Source organism: Pinus tabuliformis, chromosome 9 (genome assembly GCF_031772625.1).
Source record: "Pinus tabuliformis cultivar Carrire ecotype Pingquan chromosome 9, CPIR1, whole genome shotgun sequence".
Classification (NCBI taxonomy): domain Eukaryota; kingdom Viridiplantae; phylum Streptophyta; class Pinopsida; order Pinales; family Pinaceae; genus Pinus; species Pinus tabuliformis.
In genome coordinates this window covers 642,723,244-642,745,841 of record NC_142307.1, presented here as the reverse complement: position 1 = coordinate 642,745,841, position 22,598 = coordinate 642,723,244, and the positions used below count along the sequence as shown (strand labels likewise).

Sequence of the window (22,598 nt, the reverse complement as noted above, 5' to 3'; positions counted from 1 at the left end):
CCTCCTTGGCAGCAAGCACATAGCTCTCCCCTTCCTTCTCCAGCAATCAGAAATGAAAATGAATGAAAAAAAGCAAAATCGGCCTTTTCTAGCCGCGGCGACAATTTTTTTCTGTGCTTAGGTGATATTTTGCGTCGTAGCGCGATATTTTCCTGAGATATCGCTGATATTTCGGAAATATCACGATATTTTCGGGGAGACAAAATATCACGATATTTCCTCGACGATATTGCGTCTCCCCAAAAATATCGCGATATTTGCGAATATCGGTGATATTGTCAACATTGATAGAGTTACAGTAGTTGTAGGTTCTGTTGTTGGACAGGAGTCTGTTGGAAGGCCTAACAAATATAACCCAACATGGAGTGCGTAATAGTGTATGGCTCTGTCAAATGTCCATGGTTATATTAGGGTTTGTCATCAATTATCAAGGGCTTAGGGCTTATCTAGGGTTTCATTGTTATTAGCATATATTCATGCTTAGGACATTTTGGAGTTTCATCCACTTATTTAGCAAATGCATATACTTAGGGTTTTATTAAAGCATTTGGCATATGCATCTAGGGTTTCATCAATCAACTAGGCTAGGGTTATGCTTAGGGCTTAGGGTTCCATCATCTAGAATTTCCTCAATGTACTCATGAACCTAGGGTTTGTCGTCATATTGACATCAGTGACAACTCTATCCAACAAGATGCTTGCTTCTGATCTTCGAGTCATAATTCTTCTTTCAAGGAGAGATACTACAGTATTGTCCTGGTACATCACAGAGAGATAGGTGAACCTAGGGTTTGTCGTCATATTGACATCATTGACAACTCTATCCAACAGGATGCTTGCCTCTGATCTTTGAGTCATAATTCTTCTTTCAAGGAGATATACTACAGTATAGTCCTGGTATATCACAGAGATATAAGTGCCATCAAAAGCTTGTTTCATTACAAGAAAGGTACTGCAAGAACTCTCATTAGTGCAGAGAAATATGCCACTGGAATACGCATCATTACAGAGGGACTTGCATCACCATGAAGATATATATCATAGAAATTTTGACACACTGTTATAAGTGCAGACATCAAAAGTTCATATTTCTTATAATAGGAGTAAATTACAGTCTTCGGCCCCCTTGCTTAGGTTATGATCACAGGAATCAGACTTTTGTTATCAAAACTAAACCATAGACTTTATAGAATTCGACTCTTTACATTTGGGACGAATTACAAAGGTTTTGGTCTTAAAGATGGATGACAGAAAATAGTTTGCTCTTTCAAGAGATTGGATCACCAACTTCCTCCACTGATATTGGATCACCTTATCGATGCCTTTAATATGTCATACAAATACAACTTCAAACTTGTTACTTTGATTCCACAAGGATGCTTGAATTAGGCCAGTCCTTGGTCTTCCAAAGATACTAAAGTGATACTTTCCATGGCAAGTAGGAATATTCCTTGATCTGAACACCTTCTCTGCATACTAGGCTTTTACTCTAATTTATTAGATTTAGCCCTACTTAGGGCTTCTTCATTATTCTCTTGTCTTCAGCATAGCTCTAATATGATGTTGAGAAACCAAGTGTAGTGGAATTGTTAAATTTAGGTATGTTCTATGCTAGAGAAATTTATTTCAATTTTCACAGTTAGCTCTATATCTTTTCCAGATTAGCAATCACATCAACATTAAAGTAAATTGCAGATAGAACATAAATATAAATCGCAGAAGACAAGAGGACATAAGATGTGGCGCTAGCCAGGGACAAACCCCAATGTCGGGAAACCCTTGATCAATTCTTCTTATATGTACTTCAATAGTTCAACACAGAGAGAGATGGTACATATACATCAGAAGTCAACATATTGACTTATCTAATTAAGAGCAGAGATCTTCTCTACGAAGATAGCATATGAGGTAGCTGATCTGAGCTGAGTAGAAGGCATACTGCTTCCACTGATCCAAGGTGAATCCATCACCATGCTGCTCTTCACTGTGCTGCACCTCACTGTGTTGCACTCGATCATCATGCTGGACCTCATTACCATGCTGCACACATCATACTGCTGCATCATCAAGCTGTACCTTATCATCATACTACACCCACCAATGCTGCCTCACATTGAACCTCACTGTGCCCATCATGCTGCATCTCATTGTAGCATTTATTTATCAATGTTGCACTACACTTCATCATGATGGCCATCATTATCTATTTGCTGCATTAACAACAGATAGGGCAACCTTCATTATGTCAAGACAGTCCTATCTAATAGTCATCAAATCCTTGACTATGGTGTCATAGCCTGCAGCCTGACACACAGTCTTCCTGTCGCTTCTAGGCAGCACAAATATGATCCTTGATCCTCCAATGATACCTAAAAGGTCTGATCCTAAGCTCCCCTAATTCTGCCCTCCTAAATAGCCTCATTGTCTTCCCGAATAGCATCAGAGCAACGTTATTTCTCCACGCTGAATACTACTTCTAGCTGTTGCTATCACATTGTTCCTTTAGGGCAGATTCAGGCCTAATGTATGGCCTTGTCACCCTCAAACAGTAGTTGTACCTTCCAGCAAACCCTCCTTGTCTCAGACTCCTCCAATCAGTCATACTGTCCTCTAAACAAACCCCTGAAATAGTCCTCAAATGTCCATGCTGTCCAGTCCTTTCCTTGCTGCAGCTAGGGCTTTCTTTTGGACAGCGAAATAGGGTTTTTAGACTGTGGATGGATGACCTTGGATTAGGTCTCTCTAGACTGTGAATAGGGATTTCTTTAGGCAGCAGATTAGGGCAGGTTTGGGAAGCGTATATGAGCCTCTTTAGGCTGCGTATATAAGCTCCTCTAAACGTGGATAGATCTCCCTTTAATGATATGTATTTCGCTGCGGCTAGGAGCCTCTTTTCACTGCGGTTATGGCATCCCCTTTTGCTTCGTCCAAGGGCTATCTCAAATCCTTTCAAAACAACGTATAGGATTAGGGCACGGCTGTGTTCAGCTAGGGCATGATAACACCTGTGGCTAGGGCATGATAAGACTACATTAGGGTCAAATGTTAGGCCTCCTTCATTGTGTTAAATCTTCCTTCTTGAACTGTGGCTAGACCACCTTCTGCGGCTATGGCATCATCCTGTATGACTGCGTTTAGGGCATCATCTTCTAGGACTGCGTTTTCCCCTTAGAGATTCTTCTTTCCACTAAAACCCAAACAAGTGGAGAAGAAGAAATCTCAAGAGAGTTGTGTGTACAAATGACTTGCAAGGCACTTGTATTTATACCAAAACGTGGAGCACAAGTGGGGGTAGTTTAGTTGCTGGCCGACCTTGACGAGCTGTCTAATAACACAAATAAATTCATATCTCCATGAATACTTATTGGAATTGGATGATCTTTAGATCAATCCTACACTTTTGGATGAGAGGGACCCAAGAAAAATATCAGCTTCCATTAATAAGATGACCCACATGGAGTTTGGCCCTAGTTGCCAAATTTAACACTCCCTCTCAACTAGGGAGAACAACATTCGCTGATCCATATGTCCGACTGTACTATCTCTGCCATCAATCCCCTGCTCTGCTCTACTGGGCTCTGCTCTGTTCTGCTGAACCATGAAGAAGAAGAATTGATAGAGAATGTCTCATTCCATTCTCTACTGACCCGAAGTTAGTTTCATTTGAAGAGAGTGTGTCATATCACTCTTACTGACCCGAAGTCAGTTTTATTGATCCCAGATCAATATCACAAGAGAGTGTCTCAAACCACTCATATTGATCCCATATCAGTTTCATTGATCCCAGATCAATGGAGGTCATCCTAACATAGGGAGTACGGTAGATACAACGATGTGTCCATCGATAGTACTACTATGGTCCCTAACCCCATTTCCCTGCTTATTGATCAGATGAAAGGTACTTCCCATGAATCCTAGACTACATGGGTAGGATGCCTCGATAGGAGAACTAATCATCCTGTCCACAGGAGAACGAATCATCCTGTCCATTGGTCGCCACAAGAGAACCAATCATCCTGGCTCACCCCACAGGAGAACTAATCATCTCGGCCCACAGGAGAACTAATCATCCCGTTCCATAGTTTCCACGAGAGAACTAATCATCCAAGCCCACAGGAGAACTAATCATCTTGTTCCATAGCCGTGATGAGGTATCACAGGGAAAGGTTGAACCTGTCACCCTGCACATAACGCACCACCAGGGGAGGGTGAGTCGCCCTGTGGTCATATGTCGCTCCAGTAAGTACCCCAAGCGGCCAGAGGTCCTAGGGCTCAGTGCATGCAACATGTAGGACCCTTATACGAAGGTCTCTCAATGACTCCAAGTCATTCGGGAAAATCACAGATTTGACCTTTCCTCGGGGCTTTGACAAAGTGTCTGCGACCTGTACATCAGTCTCAGTGCGATGGAGCCTCCTTGTTCATCGACTTACCATATCCCAGATAAGGTAGTATCTGATGTCTATTTGCTGGAGCAATCATCAAATACGGGATTCATCAATAATCGAATCCTCCCTTGCTTGTCACAAAGAATCACAGTGGTATTCATCATGTGTACAAACAGCTCACTGATGAGCTTCCACAACCAAGCAGCGTCACAAGAGATCATACTTGTAGCTATGTATTCAGTCTCGGCGGTGCTTATAGCAGCCGACTTCTGTTTCCTTCTCGTCCATGACATCGAAGCAGAATCCAGAGTGAACCAACATTGAGAAGTGCTCTAGCTATCCTCCACACTGCCTCCCTAGTTAGCATTCGAATAATTATGCAGCTTCATATTTGCGGGAGTTTATCTCAATCCATGAGAGATTATGACTTGAAGATATCTCAGAGGATTCTTGGCACCAATCTAGTGAGGCTCAACCAAATATGAGCTCACCATGCTAACTGCAAAGCATATATACGGACGGAAGTTCACCAAGAACATCAATGCATGTGAGTTTATGAAACTCAGAGGCATTTCCCAAATCTGGTCCAGCATCACCACCATATAACTTCTGGAAGTTAAGATCCTCGAGGTAGTCACGAGCTTGCAGTTTACCATTCCATATTTGGAATCCAACTCCCTCCTACTTTTGCAAGTGAGAGGGTCTGCACCTGTCTGAAATAGGTTGTTTCTCAGAAGGTGTCAGTATGAGAGGTCTATCATCGACAACCTTCAAACAATGGTTTGGATCAGCTTCACTTTTAGTGAATCTCAGCTTCATCAGATAACTATCAATCCTCTCATATGAGGGCCGGGGTGTTTTACTTCAAGCCATGGAGGGCTTTCTTCCACCTGTATACATGAGATTCCCAGTCATGAATCTCAAACCCCTCGGGTTGTTCCAAACCTGTGGACCTGCTACATGCGGGGAATGGTCCCCCTGTAAGATTTTCCGTCAGTACATCTCAGACATGTACCTTCATGCTCTTCTTGAATTCAGGTATTCGAGTCACCATCTGACTCACATCGGTTAGGGCCTCATAAAGTAGATCTCAGGTGTTATAGATGAGATATGTCATGATCTCCAATGGACCATCCTGCAACTTGACACAAATTGCCAACCTTGAACCCATCAGTAAAAGCATCTTTAAAAATTTCATTTTCAAACACGTACCTTTCTATCGATGAATGCCACCCTGTAACCTTTGACTTCCATTGCTGAACCCTGAAATGGACACCAGGTTCTTCTTGTGACCAGGTACATAAAAGAGATTTTGTAAATGAATCGAGTTACCCTCATTCAATTGAGGGGAAACATTCCCTACACCCTTTCCGGGATAGGTGGCATCGGCTCCAAGTATAATCCCACGATTGTTTCCATCTGTACCAAATTAGAGAGAGCACCGTTCTATCTGATGAAGTGCCTTGAAGCACTATAATCGATAAGCCAGATTCCCAAAGAATTGGAAGGAGAGGGCCAATACAAGATAGCACTTCTTTATCTTATCAGAAACAACATTTGATTCTTCATACCTGGGGTTCCTTGCTTTCTCTGAAGAGTCGGCCGTTTCCTTGATGACATGCATTACCTGTCATTCCTCTTACCATTGAAGATGTCCCTGGAATGATTGTTATCATCATCAAGTGACGTGTCCCTGCCATTTGGACACTCCTTCGCATAATGGCTAGTTATTTGCCTTTCCTTCCACCCTGAGATCTGGTCTTCCTAATGAAGTGATCTTTAGGTAGGCAATATTTTGCTGCACCATTCTGATAATATTCTCTACTTCGATTTCACCCTCGGTGAATTTGGAGAAGGATGAGGAACCCATTCATCCTTTTGTCCTTTCCCAATTGTCTTCGGTGATTGTTCTTTCACTCTTGCTTTGGGCATTGTCTTCACTTGGCCTCTGATACCATGTTAAATTTAGGTATGTTCTATGTTAGAGCAATTTATTTCAATTTTCACAGTTAGCTCAATATCTTTTCTAGATTAGCAATCACATCAGCATTACAGTAAACTGCGGATAGAACATAAATATAAATCGCAGAAGACAAGCCAAGACAAGAGGACACAAGATGTGGCGCTAGCTAGGGATAAAACCCAATGTGGGGAATCCTTGATCAATTCTTCTTATATGTTCTTCAATAGTTCAGTAGAGAGAGAGATAGTACATATACATCAGAAGTCAACATATTGACTTATCTAAATAAGAGCAGATACCTTCTCTATGAAGATAGCATATGAGGTAGCTGATCTGAGCTGAGTAGAAGGCATACTGCTTCCATTGATACAAGGTGACTCTGTCACCATGCTGCTCCTCACTGTGCCACACTCAATCATCATGCTGAACCTCATTACCATGCTGCACACATCATACTGCTGCATCATCACGCTGTACCTTATCATCATACTACACCCACCAGTGTTGCCTCATACTGAACCTCACTGTGCCCATCATGCTACATCTCATTGTAACATTTATTTATCAATGCTACACTACACTTCATCATGATGCCCATCATTATCTATTTGCTGCATTAACAACAGATAGGGCAACTTTCATTATGTCAAGACAGTCCTATCTAACGGTCATCAAATCCTTGACTCTGGTGTCATGGCCTGTGGCCTGACACACAGTCTTCCTGTAGCTTCTAGGCAGCACAAACATGATCCTTGATCCTCCAATGATACCTCAACAGATCTAATCCTAAGCTCCCCTAATTCTGCCCTCCTAAATAGCCTCACTGTCTTCCTGAAATAGCTTCAGAGCAGCCTTATTTCTTCATGCTGAATACTCCTAGCTGTTGCTGTCACGCTGTTCCTTTAGGGCAGATTCATGCTTAATGTATGGACTTGTCACCTCCAAACAATAGTTGTACCTTCCAGCAAACCCTCCTTGTCTCGACCTCCTCCAATCAGTGATACTGTCCTCTAAACAGACCTCTGAAATAGCCCTCAAATGTCCACCCTGTCTAGTCCTTTCCTTGCTGCAGCTAGGGCTTCCTTTTGGACAATGAATAGTGTCTTTAGACTGTGGATGAATGACCTTGGATTAGGTCTCTCTAGACTGCGAATAGGGCTTTCTTTAGGCAGCAGACTAGGGTAGGTTTGGGCAGTGTATAGGAGCCTCTTTAGGCTGCGTATATAAGCTCCTCTAAATCTGGATAGATCTCCCTTCAATGATCTGTCTTTTGCTGTGGCTAGGAACCTCTTTTGACTGCGGTTATGGCATCCATTTTTGCTTTGTCCAAGGGCTGTCTCAAACCCTTTCAAAACAACGTATAGGCTTGGGGCATGGCTGCGTTCAGCTAGGGCATGATAACACCTGCGGCTAGGGCATGATAGGACTGCATGAGGGTCAACTGTTAGGCCTCCTTCACCGTGCTAGATCTCCCTTCTTGGACTACGGCTACACCACCTTCTGCGGCTAGGGCATCATCCTCTAGGACTGCGTTTAGGGCATCATCTTCTAGGACTGCGTTTTTCCCTTAGAGATTCTTCTTTCCACTAAAACCCAAAACAAGTGGAGAAGAAGAAATCTCAAGAGAGTTGTGTGTACAAATGACTTGCAAGGCACTTGTATTTATACCAAAACGTGGAGCACAAGTGGGGGTAGTTTAGTTGCTGGCCGACCTTGACGAATTATCCGATAACACAAATAAATTCATATCTCGATGAATACTATCGGAATCGGATGATCTTTAGATCAATCCTACACCTCTCGATGAGAGGGATCCAAGAAAAATATCAGCGGCCATTAATAAGATGACCCACATGGAGTTTGGCCCTAGTTGCCAAATTTAACAGGAATTAAGCTTGATTTCTCTACTTGATAATTACTTGTGAATGTTTAGATTTCTTCTTTATTATTTGTTATGTTTTCTTCATCTAGCAATTATATAAAATGTTCAATCTTCTAGGAAAATAAAGAGACGAGACACAAAAATTAGGCTCCAAGCCAGGGAAAAATCCCACAAGAGGGAAATCTCATCAATCCTTCTCTTATAGAATCAGATCAAAATGAGATATCCAAGACCCAAGACCAAATACTGCCACAAAAAATGCCAATTCAAACCCTCCTCCAAGTCACCTTCAAAGTCAAAGTCAATGATTGTCAAACTGTCCCAAATCTGATCAACCCATGAAATTTTGGTCCTAAAATTTTGGCCCCTGAAATTTTGTGCCTAGAAGATCTGAAAATTTGGTCAAGCAAGAATATTTCTCTCTCCTTTGACTTCTATTCATTCTTCTTTGAATTCTGGTCCTTGTTCTCATTTGTATGGTTAAAATGTACTTCTTGTTGTGTCAATGGATGATCTACCTAATTAGTCAAATTGCCTCTTATATATAGTTGTCCAGGAGGTCGAATAGGTGTCTCTTAGAGGCCCAGGCCGACTTGTTCCAAGGAGGGCCGACTTGAAATTTTGTGGACTTTATTGACTAAACTTAAAATAAAAAATTCTTTTCTTACAAATGTCCAAATGTGATATATCTCGAGTACAATTTTCTTTGACTCATAAAAAATTCTTTTTGACTATGTTTGACTCTACAAGCATGAAGAACATGCTTTGACCAAAAGTAAAATATAATAAATACATCAATGATTGTTTTACATTACATTATGAATACCGACACTAGTTACAACTTCAACATCCTGCTCCTGTGACCTAGTCATCACGTACCCTGGAAATTCATCTTGGTTGTACTATAGAGGAAACTAAAAATGGGGACATTACATCACTCCACAAACTAATTTATATCTAATCAATCTATGCTCTAGTTCTGCTTAAGAAAAGCCTTGTTCTATTTTTGTTGGTGAGGATGAGGATTATTAAGATATGTAATTGTATGTGTTTTCAACTCATGTATTATTTTGTTTTCAACACGTAGCGATGTATAAAGGCTGATTTTGCATATTATGTCTTGTGGGAAATTAATTCAATGCAAATACTGAAAATAACACAACTACAATTTCACAAATAAATAATCACAGGAACTGAGAAAATATCACACAAAATATGACACTGATATTTTTGGACAAATTGTCCTTGGAAAAAGTCGGAAGGGAAAGCCAGTTCTGCAGATGAAGGATTTTATTATTCTTGAGCAATTGAGAATTAGATAAACTGCTTCCCTGACACTGGTAAAGCTCGGGAAAATTTATTTCTTCACTTCTGCAAGCTAATTCGATCTCTCAACATCAATTCAACCCTCCTCTGTGACCCTAAATCGATTGCCACGTGCGTCCTTGGGCGATAATTCGACCTCCTCTGGCCACTCGCACTTCCTCGTAGAATAATGCGACCTCCACTAGAAAATTGATTTCTCTCCCGCAAATCGACTTTCTCTGAGAAATTCATTCTTCCTCCGGCAACTCGGCCTCCTTAGTCAATTCACACTACATGGAGAAATTCAGCCTTTGTAGAATAATTCAATCTCCCTTTGTCACTAAGAATTTGGAGAGCACTGTGAAAAATCTCTCTTCGACAAATCGGTTCCAATCTTTGTTGATCCCTACTACTGGTGTCTCCCACGCTATCACTGTGCCATTGCTATTGTTGCAAATCTGTTCACCTAAACTCTTCGAATGATCTCTAGTGGTCCCATCGATCTCCTCTTATATTCTCTCGTTGGCAAATCAATGACCACGATCTACCTCCAACCATTGGCTAAGATCATATCGACTTCTAAAAATAACTTTTCTAGAAGTCTCTAGAGCAAAATTGATTTGTCTCAATTAACCCTAATTAATTAATACATATCCTTAAGTTAGACTTAGGAAAATAATTAATACTGACTAATTATTTTAATTAAGACAATTTCACTAGGAAACTTTTTCTAGGTATTGGAGATAATTAATCCACTTGTGCTCCTAGCCTCATAGACACCATACAAGACTAGAATACCTGTTCGAGCTACAAAAATAACACTCCTTTTAGCGAGGAAGGTGTTCTCCACTACTCCCAATTAATCCCTGAAGAAAACAAACTTTGCTTTACCTAGGCCTACGTCAGAATGTCTGCAACTTGTTGATCTGCGGAAAGATACTGTAGCCGAATTGATCCATGTACAACGCGTTTGATTTTATAGATCCAACGAGAACCAACTATTGCCCTTTCCATTGGTATATGTACAACCTCCCACACATCGTTTAGCATGATGGAGTTGTACTCCCCCACCATAACATCTTGCCACACTTGATGGTGGGTGGCACTTCTTGCTGCTTTGCCTGTTGCTGCTCCACTTGTTGTGAACTTTCCTTTGCACCTGTAACTTCTCTTGTACTCGTCATTGTACTTGTATTAGTGCACTGAGAATGAGATTCGAGTTCATCCCTTGGAGCTTCTGTTGGCTCACTTTGATCAGCTAGCAACTTCCGAGACCTCCTAAAGGCTTTATTCTCGTGGAACTTTGCAAGCCTGTCTCACGATAATCTTCCTACTACTTGGAATATACATCTATATGCCTTGGATGTATTGCTATAGCCATCAAAATAGCCCTCCCCTGTAGTCGAATCCACCTTAGTGCATTTATCATTTGGCACATGACAATAAGCTATACTACTAAATATCCTGAAGTGCCCGACCTCTGGCTTCTTCCTTGTAAACACCTCCTTGTGCCCAATCTCTAGCTTCTTCCTTGTAAACACCTCCTCGGGTGTCATCTTACCCAATGCCCTATGAAGAACCATGTTCTGAATATATTCTGTTGTACTACATATTTCTTCCCATAGAAATCTAGGCATATCCTAGTCATATAACATAGCCCTCACTGCTCCAACTATCGACCTGTTCTTCCTTTCAGCGACTCCATTTTGCTTTGGGTTATATGGAGCTGTCCACTCTCTCTTGATGCCATCCTTCGCACATAACCCCTTGGAGGTTTTCTGCACATATTCGCCTCCATTATCCGTACAAAGCACCTTTATCTTCTTTCTTGTCATGTTCTCCATAAGATCCTTAAACTCTTGGAAGCCACTGAAGGCTTCATCCCTAGTCTTCAAGAAGTATATTTGTGTTTTCCTAGAGAAGTCATCAATGAATGTTACAAAATACTCATAAGCCCGAGAGATTTCGTAGACAATGGGCCATATATTTTAGAATGTATCAACTTAATCACACCCTTGGCTCTACTGTCACTCCTTGGAAATGCTGCTTTCGCAAACTTCTCAAGCACACACCCTTTGCACACATCATCATATTTTGTGCTAACTACTAGAACTCCTGTTATGGTCTCTTGAGAAATTTGAGTGCTCCATGATGGATGTGTCCCATCCTCCTCTGCCATAGTTCTCTTATATCTCTACTACTGCTTTTGTTTGCCATGCATTGTGCCCTCATGGATAAACTCGTGGTGTTCCCCTTGCATTTCTCCCTCCTAGATGCCTTTTTCAAATTGTTTAGCCAATCTTATCCCATTGTGGACTCCATTGCTAAAGTCCCTAGAGAATGGAAATCGTCTCTATAAACCTGGTCTGGATAAGGAGGCTGAGAAAACTGACAATTCCTCCAACGACGACGAGGTTGTGAGGTTTGCACAACATGTAGATCAAAATATTGCTCCATTTCTTGTATCCAAGCTACCAGATCCTTGCCATTAAACTTCCTCATCTTATCTTTGGAATGTGGTGGTTCTTAAACCCCACTTTGGAGTCTCTAGAATCGTAATTGATATTCCTTTTGTCTTCATCATGATTTTCATGGATTGCCTTGTCACCACTCAGATGCCTTTCTTCTAGCAACTTTGCTAAACCTTCCTTCAACCCATCTATCTTGACATTCATCATTGCTTCTGTTGATTTTGGGTAGCATCAAATGTGCTCTAGCCTTGAAAATTGGTGGAGAGGCTAAGGCACATGAGATCTCCAAGACCCAAATTTTTTTTGGAGAAATTCCACCCGGATGAGGAGTTATTAAAATAATTAATATTTTTAATGGGTTCCTAAGTCTAAACTTAGGAAAATAAAAATATTAATGTGTATTAATAAAATATGGGTGAGAAAGTTCTAAGTGACGAGGATCAAGCTAGTTCTAATCTTAGCCATTTATTAGGGACTTAATCTCGACTGTTGATTCGTCAACAGGAAAAGTATAAGAGGAGGCTTGAGGGTAAGTTGAAAATGCACAAGTGATCAAAGAACTCGATTTTCTGGGGCGAGGTTTGTTGGAATTTCTAAGTTTAACTCGTTAGAAATTCATCCTGTACTATCTGGTTTATTTTTTCTTGCTTGTTTAGTTACTTAACAAGTTATTTACCATGTAAATACTGAAAATAAACCCAAGTATAGTATCAACATCTACAGATCATCAACTAAAAGAAAACAAGCACACAAGTGACACCATAATTTTTGGATCAACGTCCTTGGAAAAACCCAATGCAGGAAAACCGATGTAGCTATTTAGAGGGTTTTATTATTATGCAGTTTTCATAATACAACCAGGGTGCCAGAAATGGCTCACCCAACGGAGAATGCCCTCAGCAGTAGTACCTCTCCTCGGAGACAGATATTTCGGTTGATTAATCACTAGATGAATGAACCCACAGCGACAATTGCAACTTCCACTGCTTTGCGTCACTCTGATAGGGACTGCATCACCCTTCTCGGCTCACCAGAACCCAGTCTGTCCCACGAAATCCTTCCAGCGTTGCCTCTTGGATTTGTGTTAGCTCTGCCAGCCTCTGTGTTAGCTCTGCCAGCCTCTGTGTCAGCTTCTGGAGCCTTCGCGTCAACCCCTAGACTCTCTACGTCTCACACGCTGACCTCTCTTGGCTCTGCGCAGCTCCTGGCTACCTCCACGTAACCTCCAACTGCCTCTGCATCAACCTCTCCAGGCTCTACGCTGTCTCTCTGGTACCAACTCTGCCTCTCTGTTATGTATTCACTGCTCCTTACTGCTGCTCACTAATTCTATCTCCCTTAGCAAACCTTGCTCTAGAGAATAGAATGACTGATCACTCTGGTGTGTTCTCCAACTGACCATCAAGCCTCCTCTTATACTTTTCTCGTTAGTCCATCAACAACCGAGATTAAATCTCTAATCAACGACTAAGATTAGATTTGGCTTTATCCATGACTTTTGGAACCTTCTAACCCAATTTTATATTAATACCCATTAATATTTTATTTTTCCTAAGTTTAGACTTAGGAACTCCATTAAAAATATTAGTTATTTTAATATCTCCCAAACCAGTTAGAATCTGCCCAAACCATTTCTGGGTCTTGGAGATCTCATGTGTTTTAGCCTCTCCACCAATTTTCATGGCTAGAGCACATCCGATGCTACTCCAAATCAACACTCCCTCTTAGCGAGGACTGTGCTCTAGTAATACTCCATACTGAGCATCACCCTGATTATCCAGCATCGATCCCTGTGTTGATGCTAGGCCTCCCCGCTTAACATCTTCTGCACTGCTGCATCTTGTACTGTTGCCCATGGCCCTGTCACTGCCACTGCTGCATCTGTATGATAGCTCCCTCTGCTTCCGTGCTGCTTCTGGTCTATCCTCCCAACACTTCATCTACACTGCTCCCCTCTCATCATGTTGCCCATAGCACTGCCACTGCTATTTGCTGCACTGCAACTCAGTTATTGAGAAGTAAGTAATTGATCCACCCAACTCTGACATCTCTGTCAGGCTAGAGACACTCCTGATGCTGAAGCTACCTCTGTCGCTAACAAGTGCTCCCTCTAGTGACCTCTGCGCTGCTGCAACAACTCCCTCCATCTAGCACCGTTGCACACCTCTCTGTGCCATCCTGCACTGGTGCAACATTCCTGTGCCCCTCGCACTGTTGCAGCCTGCTAGCCTTGCGCTGTCCCAGGACTCCTGCACTGTAGCACTCTCTGTCGCTCCATCCGCATCCATCTCTACCGACATCCGCCAGTAGCAAGGTATAATCCAAGAGGTTTGGTACCTCAATTATCCTGCCCCTCATCGCCTGTAGTTCGTTTGACTACAACTCGATGTCTCCCCACTTCTTCTCAAGTGGCACATGAGCACTCATGGCACAATCGTCATCCTCCTCGACTTCTTTCTCCGCCCTTGTTGGTGCTGCCTTGGTCTTAGAAGTCTCTCCCTTACTCTTCTTCTTAGGACACTGGTTCACAAAATGACCCAGTTCCCCACAACGGAAGCATTTGACCTTGGAGAGGTCCTTCTTGTTTCTCTTCTCTTGCTTTCTCGCAGATACTAGAGTTGCATCCTCTTCTTCCTCCTTCTTGATTCTGACCCCTTTGCCGCTATTCCCCGCCTTGGTCACCCATATGATCTCTTCTTGACGAAGAGCCGCCCACAGTTCCTCCCAATCTAAAAGTCTCAACTTGCCTAGTATGCTTTGGACAAATACCTCCCAATCGTTTGAGGCTGCGTCCAATGCTGTGCTCACCATCAATTCCTGATCCAGTGTGGCCCCGATGGAAGTTAGCTGGTCACTGATCTCTTTCAATCGCCCGAGGAAGACATCTATCTGCTCTCCCTTCTACTTCTGGTATGACTGCCATTGATTTTCAAGTAACATCTTCCTTTGCACGAAAGTACACTGGTACAATTTCTTCAGGGCATCCCACATCTCATTTGTCGTGTCCTTCTTGGCAATATGCGACACCACATGATCCTTGACCCCATCAAGGATGATGCACTTCGCCCTGGCCATTGCTTCCTCGTACTTTTCATTTTCAGCTAGGTCAATTGGGATCGCTATTGTTTTCAAGGCGAAGTCCTTGATGCGATATCTGTCTAGAATGGATAGGATCCTGGCCTTCCAGACCACGAAGTTGGATGCTCTGTCCAACCTATCCTGATCTCTCATTCCATTCACGATCATTACGCTACTCTTCTTTCGACTCCTCCGAGTCTCTCTACTTCCCTCCTGGAAGTCCTCTGTTCGACTCCTGCTGAGTCTCTCAACTTCTCGTCTGGAAGTTCTCGGTTCGACTCCCTCTGAGTCTCCATTTCCCTTTTGGAAATCCCTCCTCCTTGGTCTTGCCCTGTTAATTACTGTTCTGACCACAGTGCTCGACCAGCTTTGCTCCGCAAATTTCCCGTAGCCTCCTATACCCCAACAACTAAAGGATTGAGCCACTTGGCTCTGCACAATCCCGACACCAACAAATCAGCTCCCCTAGTCAACTGCGTTAGCCCTCCTGGCCTTTGTGTGAGCCTGATTCTGCCTCCATTAGCCTCTGCGTTGCCTCTCTCTGGCCCAGAATGATGACGCAGTCTCTCTGCGTCACTCCTTCCTCTGTCGCCTTCTGCACAGATCAGCTCTGTCACTCGGGACAACTGATTCTGCTGCTACTATTCTGTTAGTTGATGCCTTCAGTTATCCTGTGATCTGCAACCACCCTCTAATACCATGTTGGAATTTCTAAGTTTAACTCATTAGAAATTCTTCCTGTACTATCTGGTTTATTTCTTCTTGCTTGTTTAATTACTTTACAAGTTATTTACCATGTAAATACTGAAAATAAACCCCAAGTATAGTGCCAACATCTACAGATCATCAACTAAAAGAAAACAAACACACAAGTGACACTGTTATTTTTGGACTGTCCCCGGAAAAACCCAATGCGGGAAAACCGGTGCAACTATTCAGAGGGTTTTATTATTATGCAATTTTCAAAATACAACTAGGGTGCCAGAAATGGCTCACCCAACATAGAATGCCCTCAGCAGTAGTACCTCTCCTCGGAGACAGATATTCCGGTTGATTAGTCCCTGGATGAACGAACCCACAACAAAAATTGCAGCTTCCACTGCTCTGCGTCACTCGATAGGAACTGCATCACCCTTCCCAGCTCATCAGAACCAAGTCTGTCCCACGAAAGCCTTCTAGCACTGCCTCTTGGCCCTGCGTCAGCTCTGTCAAGTCCCTACATTGAGAACCGAACTAGATGCTGATTCTGTCAAACTGAATTGGGAACCGAACTAGATGCTGATTCTGTGAAACTGAATTGGGAACCGAACTAGATGCCACTCCTGCATGCTAGCTTTCTTCTGACTCAGTGTATATTAGATATCTTAGATACTGCAAAACCTAGCCGGCCTTGCCACAGTTGCTTCCTGAGCAGATTTAAGTGCCTGCATTGAGTAGGTTCAGCCTGAGAATGCACTTGAGAATGCACCTGCATTGAGTAGGTTCAGCCTGAGAATGCAAATAATACAAGTCACGAAAAAAATATATTCTGTCAAACTGAATTGGGAACACTTTTGCAGAGAAAGTGAAGGTTGACCGAACTAGATGCTGAGAAGGTGCCACTCCTGCATGCTAGCTTCTGACTCAGTGTATATTAGATATCTTAGATCTTGGACCTATTGACTAAGGAGGCAGAGCATGTTTTTTGGGACCTATTGGACAGAGGAGGGTGATATGCAACGAAGCTTGTAGAGCCACAATCAACAAGAAAGTCATCAAAAGGCAAAAACCAATGCACAGTTTTGATACCAGACTTCAAAATACCACTGCCAAGCAGAGAACGCCTTTATGGTTATCCCCAATCGATTGAAGGTTGACTGAATGGGATAATGTTTAAACAATTTTCTCAGGCATATAAATTTTCTTTGTATTTCCTCAACGAGGAAGTATTGTCTCCAAGTGTTCTTATCGTTTGAGGATCCAAGGAGATTCCTATAAATCGTAATATGAAGTCATAGTTAGAATATGATCATATATAAATCAGATATTGAAACAGAGCATGTCATTTGAAACAGAGAGTTATTGTTTGTAATCATCTGAAGATTTAGAGTTGCAGAACAAATTAATTGTGAAACAGAGAATGTGCTTGACTTTGTAGACTTTGTAAAATTTGTATTACCATTGTCACTTATAACAGGATATAGAACAGGAAGTGATTGTGTGTACCTTTGGGACTGCAAATGTCTACTGAGTTGAGCTGTCAGTTAACATCCAATGCACAGTTTTGATACCAGAGTTCAAAATACGACTGCCAAGATAAAAAAGAATTTCTCAGACATAGGAAACATGATGACGACTAAGTGTTCGATGCAATATTATGTTTAGTGATGCAATGCAATTACAAGTCACAGAATCATAATAGCAAGTTGAACAATGAAAATGGATATAGAACAGGAAGTGATTGTGTGTACCTTTGGGACTGCAAATGTCTACTGAGCTGCTCAGACTGCTTATGTCAGTTAACATCCAATGCACAGTTTTGATACCAGAGTTCAAAATACCACTGCTAAGATAAAAAAGAACCTGCTGTATGTTAGGATCAGTCATTGTAAATGTATATCAATCCACTGACCAGTCAAAGACAGCTTAAAATTACTAAGTGAAATCAAGAAATTAGATACTTGTATGAGTTTCCTTGTTATTATGTGTGACAACTTTAGTGCACCTAGGTTTGTTATTATGATATTTAGTATGGCCAGGTTCTGCAATCCAAATGCCCAATACTGCATAATCAAACTAATGATCAAGAAAATCAGTCCACTGTACTACTGTAGCTAACTAAGTGCTAGGTCTTGGAGTTTTTTTGCTGCCATTGCCTTCTTGGACTCTAAAGACTCAATAAAATAGAGCTGTACTTTTCTTAGTCAAGTGGGACTATATATTTCACTGAGCGAAGGGCGGGCAAGATAGTGATGTGAGAGCCGCTAGGACTGGTTCTGAAATTGGCATACAACCATCAGCAAGTTGATTGCACCCTGATAGAAATTGTTGCATCTTAATTTTAGAACTAGACAAAAAATTATCTCAACTTACACCAAGAGTAGATTTAAATTTAATTTTGCCACAACTAGAGTTTTGAATTAATTTCTGGTCTTTCACTGCATCCTCTTTAATACAATACAGCCACACTAGCACTTTCTATAAAATTCATTTCATAACAAGGAATATAATTTCCCAATCAAATAATGATGACCAGTAAAAGGGAAAACACCAGTATAACAAAGCCAGTGGTAAAGGCTTTTTTGTGATTTTTCAATAAAAGAAAAGCACTACAGGAATGCCAGAAATCATGTACAAACCTCACGAATTTCTAATGTAGGTATGTGCAGAAGGAAATCATTCCCCACAAAAAAGCACATAAAGACAAAATCATCCACAAGCTGTTCAAAGTCCACCTTAAATGGAGGATTTGGTATCTTCATGTCACACTCCAAGTACTCTCGCAAGGTCCAGATGTTGAGAAACTGCTCAATTATTAGCATAATGGCATATGGCAGTAGACTTACTGTAATGAAATCCCTATCCTATGGGTGAAAGAATGTCTACTGTTCAAAATATATAGTAAATATACCAATTTCTAAGTTTCAATCTTTCTAGGAAACCTGATAGGGTTTTCTAGGAACAGGACTCTGTTCATTGCCCTCCTCATCCAATTCTCCTGGATTTCCTTCACAATTAGCTGCCAAATGACCAACCTGACCACAAAGGTAGCATTTTTCTTGCTGACCAGGGAAAGTGATGACCTGTATCATCACCACAGGTATATACTCAGAGGCAGAGCTATCTCTTACATAGTAATCCCAGAATATCCGGAAACAAAATATCAGTGTTTATGTTGCAAAGAAGTCAACAACCTCTCTTAAAATTGAGAAGTGGATTTCATGAGTTGCCAATGCCAGCATAATTAAATCTGCATCCTGGAGTTGCAAAAGCAGCCTTTAAAATCATACAAATTATACACAAAAGTAAATGTATGTTATCAAATAAAATCATCATTAGCTAAATGAAGAGATACCATAAGTCTTAGTAAAATATCAAGCAATTAACCTAAAATACCACATGTCAGCTTCAAGCAACGCCATTCTTTTTAGAAATCAGAGCACTTACTAATCCATACAAGCAGTGACGCGTATTTGGATTGAAACCAGGGAGGTTTCTTTGGAGACGTATATAGGACATGACTTTGTGTTCCCCCTCACCAGGAACATTTGCATCAGACAATATAACCTTCAAGATTGAATTAAAAATAGCAGTTCAGCACACATCAGAGGTGAAATGTAGAAACGAATCGCAATTATATGAATTAGTCATGAAAGGCAAACAAGATTACAAGACATCAGCAATTCTAGCTTCCTAAAAAAGATGAAAGTTACTTTTAAGAGGAAATGAAGGATAATGCAAACCTTTATTTTCTGCCATCCCAGGTCATTGTTTAATCTTAAATGTACATAGTACTACATAGCTACAGACAGTGTGGCCATAAATTTTGTCCTAGGGGTAACGACATTTGAGTCATGGACTTCTGATTTCTCTTTTAAGGCCATAACTTTACCTTCTGCCTCAAACTCTTTTCTCAATCTTTCTTCTTCTGTACTCTGAAAAATGCACAATGTAAATCAGAAACATTGAATTTCTACTTGAATCTTATTTAAAACAACTTCCTTTGAAGGGGTATGAAGTAGTTCTTCAATAGCAGACAAACTTATTGCTTCAGCTACATCTTTTGCAGCACAAAAACGTTGTGCAACACCATCTACAGTTACAGAAAGTCATTGCTCAGTAAAAGTTTACCAAAAGATGTGAACATTAAATATTTAATGTCAAATATTAAAGGTGGGGTACTTAAGGTAACTAACTCAATTACCAATTGCCATGTACAAAAGCTTCCTTGGCCTCACTATTAAAAATAAGCGGTCTATGTAGTCAAACATGTTCTTAAAAACTTCATCATATGTTGATGGAGCAGGCTACCAGTAACACGGACAAGATATAAGTGTTTTTCAGATATAAGAGAGCTTTGATCTTGCATTGAAACACTTTCAAAAAGGTAACGTGGCTATCTAAGCTATGAAAAGGGCTACTGGTTCATATACCCTTGCTTCTCCTGCCTTTTTCTCGAATCAATTAATTAACTACTAAGTCATTCAACCAAATGATGATTATATGCCTGTGATTTCTTGTTTACCTATCCCTTATGGTTTCAGCTACAGAAATCAAAACGAAAACTAGGGAACTTGGAGAGAGTTAAAACCATACCTCTTGGCTTGTTTTGGATCAATAAGTGCTAGGTCTTGGAGTTTTTTTGCTACCATTGCCTTCTTGGAGTCATTGTTTTATTTGTACAAAATTTTGGGTATCAGGCATAAAAGTGTCCAAATGAGAAGTCAGCCCACAACCATGCATCTGGTGGATCAATTGGTCTAGTAGTGAAAAAATAGGTCTGAGAGTCTGGTCTTTGAAGGTATCGTCTTCCCACAGAAAAACAGAGTGTAGTCGAAGATGGGGAAATACAGAAGATGTTCAATATGCCCATCAGCTTCATATTTACAAATCACAAAAGTCCCCAGAGACAGAAGTAATCACCAAAATTCCCAAGGATAAAACTATCGCTCGAGTAAAGCACCAAAAGCAGTAATCATATATATATATATTGTCATGGCATATGGATGACATATATATATATATATATATATATATATATATATATATATATATATATATATATATATATAGCTTTTGGAGTATTTGTGGACTTAAACTTGCGTGTGTAGTGGTATAAATTTGGTGAAACAAGGTACAGTCAAAATGTACAATGAAGCAACAAAGGCTATACGGTGAGGTTTTTCCACATCAGACTAGCTTCCTTTTTTTATGCCATATAGTTGAAGCTCTGTACATGTAGGTATGGTTCATAGGGACTCAACAATCCAAGTACAGCCAGCTGCCTAAGCAGAGACTGCACGCTAAAAAAAATCTGTGGTCTATAGAATTTACCCACCATGTGGACTACCTCCATGTTCATCATTTTTCAAGTCCAGAACTGGAGACGCGACTTCCTGCAAAACCCTAACCAAAAGGGATGCCAGTGGCCAGGAGTAAAGGAAAATCATTCTCTGCTAGTTATATGCAATGAACAAGTTCAATTTACTCAAAAGGCTTCCCATGGCAAGGATTAGGGATAGCTAATAGGATGAAGGGGGTTTGGTATCCAAGCTTTCTAATAAAGGAATCTGAAATCTATCCCTTAAGACCTAATCCAAAAGAAAAAGCCTTTGATCTCTGAAGTATTACTAAGCAGAGAGCAGTTATTGAGACTTTAGATTGAGCTATAAGCACCACCAACAGTTGACCCGCCATTAGTTGTTCCCGAACCATTATAAGTACCATGGACTGTTTCAAAACCCAAGTTGACCTGGAACCAATTGATTCAGGAGCTTTCCCCTTTGCTTGGTCGTTTATCGTGGAAGATAGAAAGTGGATCTGGACTGGATAGGGAGGCCAGGATATATACCCTTTTTTGTGAAGACTGGCGCAAGGAATGGCATTAGCTATGATGGGTGGATCGGAGCATATGGACGGCTAAGCATTGAGATTCGAGTGTTTTGTTGCATCAGTAGTTTGCAGCATCGAGATCGAGTGGGATTGAGTGAATATGCCAAATATATAAGAAAATCAAAACAGAAAACGAATTTATTTCATCCCCTGCAGCAACTTTGTCCTCCAAATGAGCTTTTTGGCTCTCTTGAGAGCCTTAAGAAAAATTTAGATTTACCTGTTCTAATTCATTTGCATTATCAAAAGTCAAGAATTGCAAGCTCAACATCAGTGCTCTCCGGAGCGTGTTTTTGCCCAGATAACACATCGTCCCCACACTTCTCAGACACAGCCAAAGCTTCTGCACCGTCTGCTCCCTGATGTTTCTTCTGCCTTTCCTCGCATTGCTGCGCAAAGACATAAGATTAGATGAGAAAGGATCAAAAGCAATCCTAGAGACTAGCTTTCCTAGAGAGATAGAGAGGTTGGCCCGTTCAACAGAACTGAGTCACCAGAATACCAAGTTCTTCGGACACGGGATTGTAACTACTGCTGGGTAAGGAACTGCTATTAGTAGTTCGTAAAGAACTAAAAACTAGACTCTTCCAGACTTGCACTTCTACTTTCTATCAGATGGTCAAGCTCATCCACAAAGGACTTGTCCATGCTCATAGTCCTGTTCTTGTCACCTTTGAAATGATGTAGGACATCAACATGAGAACGAGATGTTCAAAGGAATCTGCCCAAACCATTTCTGGGTTTTGGAGATCTCATATGCTTTAGCCTCTCCACCAATTTTCATGGCTAGAGCACATCCGATGCTACTCCAAATCAACAAGGTTTACTGAGGAAGTCGAGTTAGTGATGAGAGTTGCAGTGAGGGGCAGTTCAACAATGGATTTTCATCCGAGGCTGAAGAATACATAGCAGAGAGGCAG

The 22,598-nt window shown here is 41.1% G+C and overlaps 2 protein-coding genes across 2 annotated transcripts in view; one reads left to right on the top strand and one right to left on the bottom strand.

Moving 5' to 3' along the window:
- Positions 1-22,598, top strand: part of LOC149150283 (FKBP12-interacting protein of 37 kDa-like) — a 254,628-nt gene that overhangs the window by 82,265 nt on the left and 149,765 nt on the right. The window lies entirely within an intron of this gene.
- Positions 18,414-19,661, bottom strand: LOC149150285 (5'-3' exoribonuclease 3-like). The gene is made up of 5 exons (XM_089439135.1): positions 19,530-19,661; positions 19,234-19,353; positions 18,981-19,043; positions 18,729-18,869; positions 18,414-18,590 (listed from the first exon to the last, which is right to left on the bottom strand). Exons 2-5 carry the CDS (start codon positions 19,303-19,305, stop codon positions 18,414-18,416), a joined length of 453 nt encoding a protein of 150 aa, XP_089295261.1. The 5' UTR covers positions 19,306-19,353; positions 19,530-19,661.